The sequence below is a fragment of the Cebus imitator genome, unplaced genomic scaffold (assembly GCF_001604975.1).
Source record: "Cebus imitator isolate Cc_AM_T3 unplaced genomic scaffold, Cebus_imitator-1.0 Scaffold240, whole genome shotgun sequence".
Taxonomy (NCBI): domain Eukaryota; kingdom Metazoa; phylum Chordata; class Mammalia; order Primates; family Cebidae; genus Cebus; species Cebus imitator.
In genome coordinates this window covers 71893-88697 of record NW_016107555.1, presented here as the reverse complement: position 1 = coordinate 88697, position 16805 = coordinate 71893, and the positions used below count along the sequence as shown (strand labels likewise).

General features: G+C 60.0%; 2 protein-coding genes across 6 annotated transcripts in view; one reads left to right on the top strand and one right to left on the bottom strand.

Moving 5' to 3' along the window:
• The window catches only part of GPR153 (G protein-coupled receptor 153), a 14286-nt gene extending 5335 nt beyond the window's left edge, over window positions 1–8951 (top strand). For 2 of the 4 annotated variants that reach the window (XM_037727778.1, XM_037727779.1), the window contains exons 2-6: window positions 1344–1914; window positions 2317–2746; window positions 4878–5097; window positions 5786–5970; window positions 6394–8951. In XM_037727778.1, coding sequence (XP_037583706.1) covers window positions 1559–1914; window positions 2317–2746; window positions 4878–5097; window positions 5786–5970; window positions 6394–7059 — 1857 coding nt within the window. In that variant the 5' untranslated portion in view covers window positions 1344–1558 and the 3' untranslated portion in view covers window positions 7060–8951. The remainder of the gene's footprint in view (window positions 1–1343; window positions 1915–2316; window positions 2747–4877; window positions 5098–5785; window positions 5971–6393) is intronic. The other 2 variants (XM_037727777.1, XM_017498278.2) reach the window with 2 other exon arrangements.
• Window positions 8952–10353: 1402 nt separating this feature from the next.
• On the bottom strand, window positions 10354–16158 carry HES3 (hes family bHLH transcription factor 3). 2 transcript variants are annotated; one of them, XM_037727781.1, is made up of 5 exons: window positions 14439–16158; window positions 11976–12116; window positions 11778–11873; window positions 11600–11681; window positions 10354–11117 (listed from the first exon to the last, which is right to left on the bottom strand). In XM_037727781.1, the coding sequence occupies exons 2-5, from the start codon at window positions 12078–12080 to the stop codon at window positions 10744–10746; spliced, it is 657 nt and encodes a 218-aa protein (XP_037583709.1). In that variant the 5' UTR covers window positions 12081–12116; window positions 14439–16158; the 3' UTR covers window positions 10354–10743. The 2 variants fall into 2 exon arrangements, with proteins under 2 accessions (XP_037583709.1, XP_017353769.1); XM_017498280.2 differs by lacking the exon at window positions 14439–16158 and adding an exon at window positions 13408–13723.
• Window positions 16159–16805: the final 647 nt, after the last annotated feature.

Here is a 16805-nt window from a genome sequence, read left to right as displayed (position 1 = left end):
TGAGCTGAGATCGCGCCATTGCACTCCAGCCTGGTAACAAGAGCGAAACTCCGTCTCAAAAAAAAAAAAAAAAAAAAATTTATAAATATATTTTTTTTTTTTTTCTTCTAAAAAAGAAACTTATTTCTCACAATCCTGGAGGCTGAGATATCCAGAATCAAGGTGCTGGCAGGTTTGTGTCTGGTGAGGGCCTGATCTGTGCTACAGAGATGCTGCCTTGGACATTGCATCCTCTGGAGGGGAAGAGGCTTTTGCTCACATGGCAGAAGGGAGAGCGCTCCAAGAGGAACCCACTCCCAGAAGCCCTTTGGTAGAGACATTAAACCCACCCGTGGCCTAATCATCTCTTCAATGCTTCGTGGCCAGGCAACTATGGCTCATGCCTGTAATCCCAGCACTTTGGGAGGCCGAGGCGGGAGGATTGCTTGAGGCCTGGAGTTTGAGACCAACCGGGGCAACACAGTGAGACCCCATCTCTACAAAAAATTTAAAAGTTAACCAGGCATGGTGGTGCACACCTGTAGTTCCAGCTACCTGGGAGGCTAACTGGGGAGGATTGCTTGAGCCCAGGAGTTCCACGCCACAGTGAACTATGATCTCACCACTGCACTCTAGCCTGGGTGACAGAGCAAGTCCCCATTTCTAAAAACATAGTCCTACCTCTGGCCGGGCTTGGTGGCTCATGCCTTTAATCCCAGCACTTTGGGAGGCCAAGGCAGGTGGATCACGAGGTCAGAAGTTCAAGACCAGCCTGGCCAAGATAGTGAAACCCCATCTCTACTAAAAAATAATACAAAAATTAGCTGGGTGTAGTAGCATACGCCTATAATCCCAGCTACTGGGGAGGCTGAGGCAGGTGAATTGCTTGAACGGGGGCGGAGGTTGCAGTTAGCTGAGATCGCACCACTGCACTCCAGCCTGGGTGACAGAGCGAGACCCCGTCTCAAAAAAAAAAATTGTCGGGGCCGGGCGCGGTGGCTCAAGCCTGTAATCCCAGCACTTTGGGAGGCTGAGGCGGGTGGATCACGAGGTCAAGAGATCGAGACCATCCTGGTCAACATGGTGAAACCCCGTCTCTACTAAAAATACAAAAAATTAGCTGGGCATGGTGGCGCGTGCCTGTAGTCCCAGCTACTCAGGAGGCTGAGGCAGGAGAATTGCCTGAACCCAGGGGGCAGAGGTTGCGGTGAGCCGAGATCGCGCCATTGCACTCCAGCCTGGGTAACATGAGTGAAACTCCGTCTCAAAAAAAAAAAAAAAAATTGTCCTACCTCTTAATACTATTAGGATGGCAATTAAGTTTCAACACGAGTTTTAATTAAATTTGAACTTGAGTTTTTCAGGGGACATTCAAAGTGTAGCACTCACCATCTCCCATCCCCAGTACCCAAGTGCTTCAATGCTGCCGCCAGAGCGGGAGTGACTGAGTGCCCATCGCCACCCCCACAGATGTTCGTGGTCCCCAGCATCCCTGAGCTGCCAGGAGTGAGGGCGGCTACTCCCCGAGGCCTGGCTCCAAGGAGGATGCCTCAGCCGCCTGCCAGCTCCGGTCTGCACCATGAGTGATGAGCAGCAGCTGCCTGGCAGTGCAGTGGGCTGGCTGGCATGTGGGGGCCTCTCCCTGCTGGCCAACGCCTGGGGCATCCTCAGCATTGGCGCCAAGCAGAAGAAGTGGAAGCCCCTGGAGTTCCTGCTGTGCACACTCTCGGCCACCCACATGCTCAACGTGGCCGTGCCCATCGCCACCTACTCCGTGGTGCAGCTGCGGCGGCAGCACCCCGACTTTGAGTGGAATGAGGGGCTCTGCAAGGTCTTCGTGTCCACCTTCTACACCCTCACCCTGGCCACCTGCTTCTCCGTCACCTCCCTCTCCTACCACCGCATGTGGATGGTCTGCTGGCCTGTCAACTACCGGTGAGCACGTGAAGCTCTGGGGTTCTTGAGGTTCCATGAAGGCATGAAAACAAGGACATATCTGGTATGCCCACGTGTGCACAGGAGTGGTCACACCTGCAGCACGCTGGGAGGGCAGGGAGGCTCAGGAGGGGCAGCTATTGGCTGCTGGGGGCACACACATGTAGCTTTGCATTAGACATAAGCAGCCAATACAGAATGCTTGGCAGAGGGACGTGTGACAATGTTCGCAGTAGCTCCTATGCAACAGACAAGGCCCCACCACGCTGGCTGTGCCACGACTGTGCCATGCTGGGGGGCGTGGGGTGCCTGGGCCATCAGGGTCCTCTACAGGTCCACAGAGGCCTGGGGAGCCCCTATGGGTGACGCCAGCTCCCTCTGTTCCACCCTGCCCTGTGCCAGGCTGAGCAATGCCAAGAAGCAGGCGGTACACACAGTCATGGGCATCTGGATGGTGTCCTTCATCCTGTCAGCCCTGCCCGCTGTTGGCTGGCACGACACCAGTGAACGCTTCTACACCCATGGTTGCCGCTTCATCGTGGCTGAGATCGGCCTGGGCTTCGGCGTCTGCTTCCTGCTGCTGGTGGGTGGCAGTGTGGCCATGGGCGTGATCTGCACAGCCATCGCCCTCTTCCAGACGCTGGCCGTGCAGGTGGGGCGCCGGGCTGACCACCGCGCCTTCACCGTGCCCACCATCGTAGTGGAGGATGCGCAGGGCAAGCGGCGCTCCTCCATCGACGGCTCGGAGCCTGCCAGAACCTCCCTGCAGATCACGGGCCTCGTGACCACCATAGTCTTCATCTACGACTGCCTCATGGGCTTCCCTGTGCTGGTGGGTGATAGCGTTGGGTAGGGAGCCTGTCTCTGGACAGCCCTGGGGCTGCTCATACCCCAGGCATCACGTGGTTGAGTCCTCAGACCCGATCCTTTGAAATGGGCTTGATCATTGTCCCCATTTTCCAGATTTGAAAACTGAGGTTCAGAGAGGTACAAAGACCTGCCTAGAGTTGGGACAGCCTGCTGGGACTCAAGCCCACTTCCAGTGACTGCAGAGCTCAGAGCTCAGGGCCTTTCTCCACAGTGCAGAAGAGGTTGCTCCCCTCATCCAAGGCCCATTTTTTGGTTTTGTTTGTTTTGAGACAGAGTTTTGCTCTTATTGCCCAGGCTGGAGTGCAATGGCACAATCTTGGCTCACTGCAACTCCCAGGTTCAAGTGAGTCTCCTGCCTCAGCCTCCTAAGTAGCTGGGATTACAGGCATCCACCGTCATGCCCAGCTAATTTTGTGTGTGTGTATATTTAGTAGAGATGGGGTTTCACCATGTTGGCCAGACTGGTCTCAAACTCCTGACCTCAGGTGATCCGCCTGCCTCAGCCTCCCAAAGTGCTGGGATTATAAGCCACCAGGTCCGGCCTCAAGGCCTGTTTGATGCAGAGGTGGGATAGCATACCCATGGGTTTTCTGGTGGGTCCAGGTCCCAGGAGGGACAGAGGGAGCTTTGATGCCACACTTAGGTAGGGGTGCTGGACTGGGAGACAGGACAAGGACAAGGGGGCCTCAATTGTCTGTTGGGGAGTTGCACTTGATACTAACGGCTGGGGAAAGCCAAGGGGAGGGCTGCTGTGAGGAAGGCCTTGCCAGCATTGGTCTGCAGTCCAGAGGGGCTACCTGGGGTCCTCCTGGTGAAGCTGGGACCAGCTTGGCCCAAGAATGAAGTCTGGACTCAGTAGCCAACCCCTCCCACCTGCGAGACTCCATCCCAGTCCTCAAAGGTCTGCAGTGAGGCAGGCAGAGGACTGGGACTGGGGTAAAGACCAGCCTCAGAGTTTTTGTCCAAGCAGCAGGCAGGACTGCCCGCCTGAGTCACTGCAGGACATGGGCTCCAGAACGGTGACTGGGAGTGCTGGTGGTAGTTCAGAGTCGAGGCCTTGCTTAGGAGGCAGCCCCCACTGCACCACCCCAGCAGGTTCATTTCCCCCCAGCTAAGGGTCCTCATGTGTAGAGTGGGGCCTGGCGGCCCCGGTCCCTGTACAGTTGGAGGGAAGGGGATTCATGAAACAGCAGAGAACTACAAGGCACCTCAGGAGCAGAGTGGGGGCAGCCGGGCGGGGGGGGGAGCTAGGAGGGAGTCGGGGCCACCTCCACTTCTGGGCAGGGGATCGGGTGCAGCTTGTGGGGCCACTCCATGCCTCTGTTATAAAGTGTCCAGAATCTTCACCCTCTAGAACATGGGGTGTTCTTAGCCCATTTTACAGATGAAGAAACTGAGCCCCAAAGAGGTTGAGCAGCTTTCTGAGTGTCACATGGCCCACAAATGACAGAAGCAACCTGCCAACATTATCCACACTGCCACTCCTTTGTGGGAATCACTAAGTGTCGCTCTTTGGGACATAGCAATGAGAGCTCTTATGGGAGGGAGGAATGTGGGATCCCTGGGTGGGGACCCACAGGCAGGGGTAGGGCTGAAGAGGCCACTGGCCAGGAAGGGGGTGGCAGAATCTTGAACAGGCTTGAGACCTGGTTCTGTAAGCCTCAGTTTCCTCATCTCAAAAAGGGGGTGGCAGCCGGGCACAGTGGTTCATGCCTGTAATCCCAGCACTTTGGGAGGCTGAGGCAGGAGGATCACTTGAGCCCAGGAGATCAAGGCTGCAGTGAGCCATGATTTACCCACTGCATGCTAGTCTGGGCAACAGCGTGAGACTCTGTTTCAAAAAAAAAAAAAAAGGACAGGAAGGTGGTAATCCATGCCCTGGGCAGCCAGGAGGGAGACAGGACAGCAGGGCCACCCAGTGCTGCCCAGCAGCCAGGTAGCTCCCAGAGGCCAGGGCCTCCCACTGCCATGCTTGAGCTCTTTCCTTCCCAGGGGCCCCTTCTCCTTGGCAGATGGGTTGTCAGAACCGCCGTAGTACGCATGGGAAGACTGCGGCTCGGAGGGAGCTTGTGTGATGGTGGGGGGTCCTGCAGGTGCCAGGCCAAGTCCTGTGCCCACAGGTGGTGAGCTTCAGCAGCCTGCGGGCCAACACCACAGCACCCTGGATGGCGCTCTGCATGCTGTGGTGCTCCGTGGCCCAGGCCTTGCTGCTGCCTGTGTTCCTCTGGGCCTGCGACCGCTACCGGGCCAACCTCAAGGCTGTCCGGGAGAAGTGCATGGCCCTCATGGCCAACGACGAAGACTCCGATGACGGTGAGGATGGCCTGAGTGGCCCTGGGGAGGGTGGCGTCTGGGTGAGGTCATTGGAGTTGGCAGGAAAACAGCTGTCAGGCAACCCCCCTAAGGTGGTGACTTCTCAACAGACACCCCTTGTGTCACCCCCAAATGTACTCAAATGTCCGAGGAACCCAAGCCAGGTTCCCTCAGACCACTCTCCTATCTGGCTTGGCTGCCCCGGCTTCCAAGTAATGGGATATTCTGGTTAACAGAGCTGGTGGATGTGTCTGCACGTGCTCCAGCTGAGTTCCTGGGCCCACCCTCCAACCTCAGGGATGCCCAGCGAGCTGCCCTGGGGGCTCCTGCAGACCAGGACCTGTCTGGATACCGTTTCCAGCAATACCATTACCCCCGGCCCAGCCTTGCTCTGCACAGGCACTGCCAGCCCCTTGCATGTAGTATTTAGTCCTCAGGGCTCCCAAGGTCACCTCAGGTCGTACCCCATGTCCTAGATAGGGAAATCGGCTCAGTGTGTGACCTCCCTGCCCAGTCTCACAGCTAAAGGGTGACATAGTTGGGATTTGAACCCAGAACCCCTCCCCTTCCCTTTTCAGCTAACCAGCTCTCTACCTTATATGTCTGTTGGGTTGGGGGGTCCTTGAGATTCCCTCCCAGATGCCCCCAAGTTTCCATGGCCCTAAGCCTCTGCCCTCTCACCTTACAGAGACCAGCCTGGAAGGTGGTGTCTCCCCAGACCTGGTGTTGGAGCGCTCCCTGGACTACAGCTATGGAGGTGACTTTGTGGCCCTAGACAGGATGGCCAAGTATGAGATCTCTGCCCTAGAGGGGGGTCTGCCCCAGCTCTACCCGCTTCGGCCCTTGCAGGAGGACAAGATGCAATACCTGCAGGTGAGCACAGGGCAGGGGGAGAGGCCACACTTGCAGGTGGGGGGTGTCCTGACCTGCCCAAGCCTCTCCACTAGGAGCTCATCTCACCCTCTGCAGCTGCAGGGGTGGCTGTCACCATCCAAGGCTGGGCTGGCCAAAGGCCACACAACCTGTGTGGGTGGTCCCCAACTGCCAACCCTGTGATCCCTGTCGCCTGCGTTATCTCCTGCGTGCTCAGTGCCCTCAAGGAGCCTCCTCCCCAACCGACCCCAGCTACCCGAACAGTACTGCGTCTGGGCCGCCAAGCCTCACAGCGCCCAGCCAGGCTGTCCTGGCCCGCGGCCTGGTCCCTGACCCACGGAAGGCCCTTCCCCGGGGTGGGGAAGGGTTTGTCCCCGTTTTCCAGGAGGGCAGCTGGGGTAAAAGCCCGCCGCATCCTGACAGGTCCCACCCACGCGGCGCTTCTCCCACGACGACGCGGACGTGTGGGCCGCCGTCCCGCTGCCCGCCTTCCTGCCGCGCTGGGGCTCCGGTGAGGACCTGGCTGCCCTGGCGCACCTGGTGCTGCCCGCTGGGCCCGAGCGGCGCCACGCCAGCCTCCTGGCCTTCACGGAGGACGCGCCCCCATCCCGCCCCCGGCGCCGCTCGGCGGAGAGCCTGCTGTCGCTGCGGCCCCTGGCTCTGGATGGCGGCCCGCGGCGGGCCCGCGACTCGCCGCCTGGCAGCCCCGGCAGCCCGCGCCGCCGCCCCGGGCCCGGTCCCCGCTCCGCCTCGGCCTCGCTGCTGCCAGACGCCTTCGCCCTGACCGCCTTCGAGTGCGAGCCACAGGCCCTGCGCCGCCCGCCTGGACCCTTCCCCGCTGCGCCCGATGGCACCGACCCGGGAGAGGCCCCGATGCCCCCAGGCAGCGCCCAGCGGAGCCCCGGGCCGCGCCCCGCTGCACACGCGCACGGCGGCCCCCTGCGCCCAGGCCTGAGCGCGTCGTGGGGCGAGCCTGGAGGGCTGCGCGCGGCGGGCGGTGGCGGCAGCACCAGCAGCTTCCTGAGCTCGCCCTCTGAGTCCTCGGGGTACGCCACGCTCCACTCGGACTCCCTGGGTTCGGCGTCCTAGGACAGGCGGCGCCTCCCCACAGACGCCAGGCAGGCCGACCCGCTGGTGAGAGGGCGTTGGCCTCGGCGTTTGTCTTCCGGCTCCTCCCAGCTGGCCTTGTCCCGAGGGTGGCAGCTGCCTCAGACTACTGCGCTGGGCATGGCATCTCCGGAGCTGAGTGAGGCCGCCACTGGACAGCTGAGTGATGTTCCAAGTTTGGGCTTGGGTAGTGAGTGACGTGCACGTCCAGCTGCGCCATCACCAGCCCTGGGTAACAGGACTGGGGGAATAGGGAACCCTGAGACATGGCCACCTGGGGACCGAACAGAACCCTGCCTTGGAGGGGCTGAGCTGGAGCCACTGGCTGGCCCAGGCTTTCCACCACACTGCAGTAACTGCCACACCCAGGGAATGCGTGGGTGGGGGATACAGAAGGTCTCTATGCACAGGGGTCTTCAGAAACCCAACAGGCTCTGATCAGGTCCTGTCCTGCCTCAGTTTCCCCATCTGTGATGAGCAGGTGACATTAACTCTCAGGGCTGTTGAAGTCTCTTGGTCATGGACCTTGTCCACTGAGTGGCCCAGGTGTGAGAGGTAGTCTAGGGCCCTCTGCGGCCCCCCGTCCCCCCAGGCTTGAGGCCTCTCACTGTATGACCCCCTGCCCCCTTGGGAACCCACACTCCACCCCAGCTAAGCACAACACACTGCACCACCGACATTGGCACCTCAGCCACCTTGACCACCATTAGTGTCCCTACCCTCATTACTCTGCCATGGTTGCCTGTCCCCACCACATCAGCACTGCTACTCCCACCCCTGTGGCTCCCGCCATGACACTGGCAGGTGCAGGCGGAGAGCACGAGGGCAGCAGGGCCTGGGCTTCCGTTTCCCCACGTCATCCACAGCCTCACTCCCCACCTGTACAGGCCTGGCCAGGAAGGGATCCTGGCAGGGGCTTCCAGGTTCTCAGCTCAAGACCTGGCCCCAGGCAAGCGTCCCACCCCTGGGAGCAATGCATTTCTTTGCCTTCCTCCTGGGCAGACCCCTTACAGGCCTGGACATTGCCATGGGCCCTGCATCTTCCCAGGCTAAGGAGAGCCAGGAAGTTATGACTTTCAGCTGGTGAAATAGGGCAGGTACAAACGCTGTCTCCTTCAGACCCTTACGCCTATACAGTGGCCCTTCAACGTGAAGACGTGAGGCAGTTTCCAAGGTCAGCATAGAGCCTGCCTGTGCCCAATTTCCCCTGGTCTTCAGGTGGCCAAGCCCATCTTGTCACTCTTCAGATAGGGTCCCACTCCCAGAAGCAGCTGCTGGGGTGGGGTGGCGGGCTGCCTAAGTCTGTCTGTGCTTCAGAGGGCCCTCCAGTCCCTGGCTGTGGGGTAACTGGGGGTATGAGCTGGCCACAGGTGAGCAAGGCAGGGAAGTGCAATCCAGCCCTGGCTGCAAGAGGGGCCATCTGTGGCCAATGCTGCTGTGCCTTCAAGGACTAACGTCATTTAGGGGCAGAGGTCACCAGCTAGCCATCATCTCCTCCATCTGGGGGTCATCTGTCCACGTGTCCCCTTAGGTTTTCACTCATTTGTCACTTTAGGTTTTTGCTCTGTGTTTCATATCCAACGGCAATACTTGCAGGAGGACAGAGTCCTCCAAATCGCTCCAGTCCTACAGTTTTTACAAAAATAAGGGGAGGACCCCAGATGGAGGACCCTGGGCCCGGAGCTCTCCCCCACACTCTGTCCAGCCTCCAGGCCTGTTTGCTGCGTTTCTAAGGAACTTGATCCTGGCTAACTGGGGAGGGAGCTGTCTTCATAGCACACCCACAGCCAGGGATTCCTCTGTAGTTTTTTGACAATTGAGTATTTCTCTTCTGTACAGGACCCAATAAAAACTTCCTTACAATTTGCACCTGGCATTCCAAGGCTGCTTTCATGAAAAACTCTTCTAACCTCACAGCAGGGCTGGCCAGCTGCCCCTGAAAATATTCCTCTGGAACCTGAGTTCCTCTGGTAATACGCTGTTTTGGGTGGTTGGACTTGCTCTGTCTTCTGGCAAATGCTGAAGTCCCTTTAGCGAGTGAGGAGTGAGATGGTCCTGGAGGAGCCACAGGATGAGGCAGAAAAGCCCTGTTAGCCCAGGTGGCAGCCCTTGCCCCAGGAATGGCACCTGGGGCTGCCAGTCACCGTGAGCTTGATTGAAGAGAGTGAACAGAGCAGGGCGATGGGAGCTGGGCCTAAGCCTCCTGGGACCAGTTGAGTCCCTGTTCCTCTCGTGGCCCCTCTGGAATTTGGAGGAAGAACCTTTGGGTCTGCAGTGCAACACCGCCACCCGGTGGACGGGAGAGGGATTTGTCCTGACCGCTCCCTGCCCCACTCCACACCGCGGGAAGCGCAGACCCGAGAGCCCACCCTGGACGGTGACAGCCAGGACCCCTACCCTTGCCCCAGCTCCAGCGAGCCCGCTAGGCGCGATCTTCTGAAGCAACGTGGGTCCTTTTCCACGCGTTTGGACCAGGGCGAGTTTAGCGCACCTGCAGGCCAGGGCTGCCCAAAAAGAGAAGAGCTGTAGAAAGTTATTTACGGTTCAAAAAGATACACCTAAGTAGGCATCGCAGGGGTGGGAGACATTAGACCCCTGGTGTCCTCTTGATACCCACTTCACAGATTCGCGCTGGTTTTATTATTATGAATTACAAGCTGTCGGGAGGACGTGCCGGGATCTCTGACCCCACAACCCAAACTGCCCCTCAATGGCCCGGATTCCTGGGCCAGAAGCCCAGGGGAAGAAAATCTGACTTCAGAGCCTCCCACTCCCTAAGTCCGAACGCAGCAATAACCTCATTTATCGACCAGTCAAGTAGCGCCGCGCGCTCCGAGGGCTGTACTGGGTTTGGATTCTCCGGCAGCCCTAGGGATCTGGAGCTGCAGGGTCTGGGCCCGGAATGTGGGCCAGGGTCTTTGTGGGGCGGAAGGCCTGCCCCTCTCCCACGAGAGGCACCGGGTTCACTTTTGCAGCCCTCAAGCTGGCGCCACCAACCGAGGAACCGCGTGGGGCGGGGCGTCCGGGCGGGCTGTGCATCTTGTCGGAGGCGGGGTTTTCTGAGAAATGCGAGCTTCGGAGAAGGCGCCAGCCGGGTGGGCAGCGCCGCTGGCGGAGGAGGTCGTTGGAAGCCAAGAGGGTTCCGGATCGAGGGAGGCTGGGGTCCCCTCGCCGGCGGGGCGGGGCCAGGCGCTCTTTGTGCCGGTGGGAACCGGGCGCCCGCAGTCCGCTGAATGGGCCGGGGCGGGGCAGCGATTCTCCTCGCTGCGAGGGGTCCCCTCTGCACTGCTGCCAACTGCGACCTTCCCACCGCGGCGCGGCAGCCGAGCGGGGGTGGGGCGGGAGGGCTACCCGTCAGGGGCCCCTTGGAAAGAGGCGCAGCCCAGGACACCCCCTCCCACTCCCTCCGGAGGATGGGTCGAGAGTGAGCGGTCCGGCATGTGTAGATGGAACTGGAGTGGGGGTGGATTATGTGCAGACCCAGTCCTGCAGGGCTCGGGGTACTTCCCTGCGCTGGCGGGTGCGCGGTCCTCTCCAAGCCACCCCCGCCCCAGGACCAGAATGGACAACTAGGGGCTCCCGGCAGTCACTGTGGGCGTGTTCAAAATAGTCCCTGTGTCCCCAGACCAGATAGGGAGCGCCTTCAGTCCCCGCCATCCTGGGGCTTCACCAGGGCCGCCACACGCGCAGGCCCAGCCCGGGGCTCTCGGCGCAGCGACTCGACGCTGGCTGCGGCGGGGGGACGCTGGAGAATGAGCCGGGGAGACTTCCGGAGGGAAGCGGGGGAGGTGGTGGGGACCGCGAGCCGCCGGCAGCCGGAGCAGGAGCCCAGACCGCGGGGGTGCAGGGGCCGCACAGCCCGGGCGCCTCCCGGCCGGGCCCGGCGCTGTCCATGGTGCTGCCGATGGCGCGCTCGGGCACCAGGGGGCAGCGCAGGCCGCCGCCGCCCTCATCTCCGCGCCGAACGAACTGGCTCACGCCGGGCAGGCAGCTGCGGAAGCCCGACGGGTGCTCGGCTCCGCTGGGCACCGGCCAGAGCCCTGTGGGGAGGAGCGGACGGGAGAAACAGGGAGGGGAGGGGAGAGAGGGAGGGGAGGAGGGGGAGAGAGGAGGGAGGAGAGAGGAAAGGAGGGAGGGGAAAGGAGGGAAGAAGCGTGTTGGGGAGGGGAAGAGGAGGGCAGAGAGGTGAGACGACCCGAATGTCTCCCCGGGGTCCAGACCTCCTACCACCCGGATCCCAATCGCAAAGCCAGCCCGAATTTTACTGCTCCTCCCTCTACCCCCGTCGAGCTGGGGCCCCCTCACCAGCTGCCCACCTGCCTCCAAGCTGTCCTCTTCACTCGACCCTTTATTATTTATTTATTTTTGAGACGGGGGTCTTGCTGTCTTGCTATGTTGCCCAGGCTGGTCTCAAAAGCCCAGGCTCAAGCGATCCTTGAGGAATCCCTCCTTATTTGGCCTTGTGCATCCCTGGCTCTGATCCCACACGCCTCCCCCTCCTCCCTCCAGCCCAGGTCTGTACCTTGCAAGGAATTCTGAAGACTTTTCATGTACTTCACGCTCAACTCCAGGATGTCGGCCTTCTCCAACTTGCGCTTCTGGATCTACCCGACCATGGAAACGGCTCTTAGGCCGGCCGCCCGAGGTGAAGACAGAGGTTGGGATGGTATCACCCACCCCCCACCCTGCCTGAGTCTCACCTGGTGCGAGTAGTGTTTCTCCAGCAGCGATTTGAGCTGCTCCAGCGACACGTTGATGCGTGCCCGGCGCTTCTTCTCCATCAGCGGCTTGGAGATCTACAGATGAATGGCCTTTAGAGTGTGGGACTGCCACCCTCCTGCCCTCTGCCCCTGCTGCCCGGGAAGGGTGCCTGTCCCTCACCCCTCAAGACCTCAGACCTTTCGGAAGCCGCTGGGGAGGCTGCCCCGGGTGGCAGGCTCCGTCCCCATGTTGCTGTCCTCGAACCAGTGGGAGGCAGCGCCGTCTTTATAGGGGACCCTCATTTACATGTCAATGAGACCCTCTGGACTCTGGAAACCCTGAGGAGGAGGGGACCGAGGGGTGAGGCACTGGGAAGCTCCCTGCCTCCTTCCTTCAGCCCCCTCCCATAACCCAGGCTTCCTCTCACTTGAGGACCCCTCCTGCGTCCCGAGGGACCCCCCTTCCCCTTTGTCGGTCTTTTCCTTATCTCTCTGGCCTCCACCACTTCCCAAGCCTGAGGACCCCTGCCATGCCCACCCGCTCCATGCCCATCCTGTCCCAATCCTAGTAAGTTCTCCAGTCCCACTTGCCAAGTCCTTGATACCCTGGAGTGCAAGCATTCTGGGGGTCACCCACTGGGGAGGTACATGGGCCTCGCTGGCCACAAGCTGCCCCACTGACTATGACAGGGTTCTGGGCTTCCTCGGGATTGATGATGCCAAGGCAACGCCTCTCTGTGCACTTCATGCTCTGGCTGTACCCACAACACCGCATTAGTTGCCCTAATGTCAGGACAATGCAGCAATTTTCTGCCTGTGGCTGCTCAAAGCCGGGCGCAAGCCTAGCCTGCAGGGGCCACGCAGCAACATGTGTCCCATTAAAGCATGCAGTCCGCCCACGGGGCCACAGCTGGCCTCAACCTTGCTGGGGCCTCGGGACCGGGAGGGGTTCTGGTGGGGGTGCAGCCTGGGTCCCGAGTTCTCTGACACTGCTAGGATCCAACCCAGATTTCCCACAGGAGGCAGGTGGGGTGAACCCAGCTGCCTCCAGGCTGGGCGGCTCCGCTGTTGGACCCTGTCCCCATGGAGAAGCACTGGGAGTCTACTCCCATGAGCCTGCTCTCAGCCCCACGAACAGGTGGTGGTGGCAGGCACTGACATTCTGGAAAGAGCTTCAGGCCACACTTCAAGAGGTCCAGGGCCCACATCCCATGCATTATTCAGGCCATGGGGACCCACTGGAGGAGCCCAGTGGAGGCGGCCCCAGGAGCACTTGCCCCAGGACAGGCTAGGTCCTACAGCAAGACTCTGGGGCCATCCCCCTTGTTGGTCCCCAGGAGGCTGGACTCTGGTCGCTGTGATGGACAGGAAGGCTGACCTCCAGGAACTCCCTGGGTTCAAACCTAGACACCTCCTGTGGGCCATGATCGCCTTAGTTTTGGAGCTTATAAAATGATGTTATGAACAATTCGGCCCCCATTGCTTCTGAGGGTGACAGGGAAGTCGCAAAAGTTCTGCAGCTGAGCCCTGTGGCAGAGGATTGAACAAACTGGCTTCTGTGTAGGGACTTAAGGTGAGCCCCCCAGCTCTATCAAGCCGAGGCATCTCCCCCCAGCCCGCCCCCGCCTACCCTTCCCAAGATAGCAGCGTTCCCAGGCGCCAAGCAGCGTGGAGAATCGCGCCCCGCCCACCCCCTTTCAGGCCAAGGCAGCGGCAACAGCAGCTATGAGCGCTCTCCAGCCCCGGCCGCAGGGCCTGCGGGCCAGATCCTGGCCGACCCGGGCTTGGGAGGGCGGCGGGGGCCGAGGCCAGGCGGCAGGCGCTGGCACGCGCCGGGCAGCTTTGAAGCGCCAGGGCCAGCCGGGCCGGGGCGTCCTCGGTGCGACTGGTTTCGAGCTTGGGGCGGTGGCGGCGCGGTACAAAGGCGCCGCGGAGTGGGCGGGCGGCACGGCGGGGCACAAAGGGGGCAGCCAAGTGTTAAGGGCATTGTGCGGGCCCCACAAAGCGGCTCCCGCGCCCGCCCCCTCGGGGCCAAACTCCGGGCGCCCTGCCGGGAGTGGGCTTCCAGCTGCTGCACATCTGCACCGAGGTCTGGCGCGCGCCGCGCCCCGGCGGGCCTCCCCCTCCCTGCGTTCTCGAGCTGCGCGGGCAGCGGGGCAATTTGTCCTCTAATTACAATCCCTCCCGGTAAACCGCCGCCCGCGCCTTTCAACCCGGGTGCATTAGCAAACCAATGGCCCTCCGCGCAGCTCTCGCGGCCCGCAGCTGGGTGCCGGGCCCGCCCCGTCTTCTGAGTCCCGGCCGCCATAAAGGGGACCTCAGGCTGCTCCCACCCGAAGCCCGACACCCGCCCTTCCCAGGGCCACCACCCCGCCCAAGCCGGTGCCCTGGGATCTCAGTCGCGCTGGGTGGGGCCGCTCACGTGGATGGCTTAGTGTTTCTTAAGCAGTGGAAAATTGACCGCAAAATGTGCTAATTCGCAATGTTCTGCTTTGGCTGTGGGAGGCGAGGCCCGCCTTAAGGCCTGGGCGGAATTCTCAGGCGTCGCTCCGCCCTGGTCCACTGAATGGACCTCCGCCTCCGCAGCCCCCTACTCCAATCCCCGCACTGCCCGTGGCGCCCCCTGTCCTGTGGCCCGTTTTCGGGCAGGGGTCTCCCCACCTTGAATGATCCTCCTCCTTTCTGGCGCTCCCACCCCGTGGCTCCTCCATTACAGCCTCCTTGGCCTGCTACTCGCCTTACACTGGCTGACGGTCGTGTAGGATCAAGGTGGGGAGAGGTCTTGGTGCAATTTCCACCCGCCCCTTTTCCCAGCTCTGAGCCAGGTTTCTCCCTACCATCCCCACCTTACTCCCAGTTCTTGCTCCTCTCTCTGGGCAGCCACTTCCTCTACTAAGTTAAAGTCATTGTGCTTTACCTCTGCAAGGTCATTTTGGGAAAGACAGCAGATTAGCTTCTACAGGGACCCTTCCCCGAAACCCAGGCTAAGGACTTGGGGTCCACCCTCCATCCCAGCCTCCTACTACGATTACAAGCCCTGAGTCTGGACATCCTATCACAGCCTCAGGCAGGCCTGGCTCCAAAGGGGCTCACAGCAACCAGGATGTATTTTCAGAGCTGGAGGGAGAGCGGCAGTGGGTTCACCCTGTCCTCTGAGGGCAAGCAGGACAAAGCGCTCTCCGGCTGCCAGGAAGGGCATGGCCCAACTTAGAAGCGGGGCTTACGCAAGCCAGGATGTAGGCCACCAACTCCCTTTCCATCTTTAGCATCTAGGGTCCCCAAGGCAGCCTGGAAAGGAGCACAGGTCCAGGAGGAGAAGTGGGGAGACCCAGGCCCCCCTCTGCTCATTCAAGGAGAAAAAACTTCCTTCTCTAACTCCTGAGGGTGCTTGGGGCCTCCAAGGCTGCTCAGGGCCCCCCGTCTCATGCGGGGGAATTTAATACAGAAAGTGACAAGTGTCTGTGCCACCCCTTCCCTCATTTGGTTTTGTTGTTGACTTTGACAAAAGAAAGAATATTATGTCAGGTCTGGAACCAAGTGGGGAGAGGTTTTTGGGCCCCAGGACAAGAGCCCTATCTGCGGCCCATCCCAGAGGATAGCGGTGGGTACCCTGTGGCTCCAGGTGGGAGCCCCTTCCATTCTGCACTTCCACGGGCTTGAACCAGTGCTAACTGGTGAGGGCTGCGCAGGCTACTGTGGATGCAGGTGACTGGAGGGAGAAGTCTGCTGTCCCCCTCTGCAGATGCATTTCAAAGTGGAATGAAGTGATTGCTCCTTGTAATTAACTATTGGGACACAGCAAAAGCTTTGAAATGACTCAGCGAATTGTCTCCAGATGTGGTTGGAGAGGCTGCGATTGTTTAACTCTCTTTAGCTGTGTGGGGACTCCCAATAGCCCAGCAGCCAAGGGCCCTTCAGAAGACAAAGGTCGGGATTCCAGTGAGTGCATCAATGCTGACCTGGCCCAGTTCAGGGACAGTGAATTCAGAGCGACCCCCATTGCCCCAGCCTTTTGTGTTTCTCCCCAGCTGGCTCTAATCTTTAAATATTTACCCGGCCCCTTTGTGCACATAGGACTTAAGCACTTTGGGCTCATAAATTACATGTCACTTACCTGTTTTCCAGCCTAGGGAGAGGGAGTTTTCATTCCTTCAGCCTGGAATGGCCAGAGGAGGGGAAAGAAAACTTTTGGAAGACACGGGTTCCCTCCTGGGAAGAGCTGCGACCATACTGGACATACTGGACAGGTCCTTCCCTGCGGCCCTCCCGGCCTCAATGTGGACAGGGGACAGGGCAGAGGACCTGTGAATGACTGGGAGCTTCAGGGAACCAACTCTCTAAAAATGACCAACCTTACCGGGCGCGGTGGCTCACACCTGTAATCCCAGCACTTTGGGAGTCCAAGGCTGGCAGATCATGAGGTCAGGTGTTCGAGATCAGCCTGGCCAACATGGTGAAACCCCGTCTCTACTAAAAATACAAAAATTAGCTGGATGTGGTGGCAGGCGCCTGTAATTCCAGCTACTCAGGAGGCTGAGACAGGAGAATCACTAGAACCCAGGAGGCAGAGGTTGCAGTGAGCCAAGATCACACCACGGCACTCCAACACGGGCGACAGAGTGAGACTCTGGGGGAAAAAAAAAGACCAACCTGAATCCATCATTGAGAAACAGGGAGAGGTGGGTTCCTAGACTTTGTTTCACTCTTGGACAATACTTAGCACAGGAGCAAACTTGTCATGCTGGGAAGCCAGCTTGTGGGCTAAGGTGCCTGCTAGTCCACCAGTAAACCGGGAACCCCTCGCTCCATGCATGCACCTGCCTCCTGCTTGCTGGGAACCATCTCCTTCACCTTCCTACATTCTCTGTTGCTCAATAAAGTAACCTTGTTTAAGAAAATGAAGATGGGCCAGGCGCAGTGGCTCAAGCCTGTAATCCCAGCACTTTGGGAGGCCGAGGCGGGTGGATCACGAGGTCAAGAGTTCGAGACCATCCTGGTCAACATGGTGAAACCCCGTCTCTACTAAAA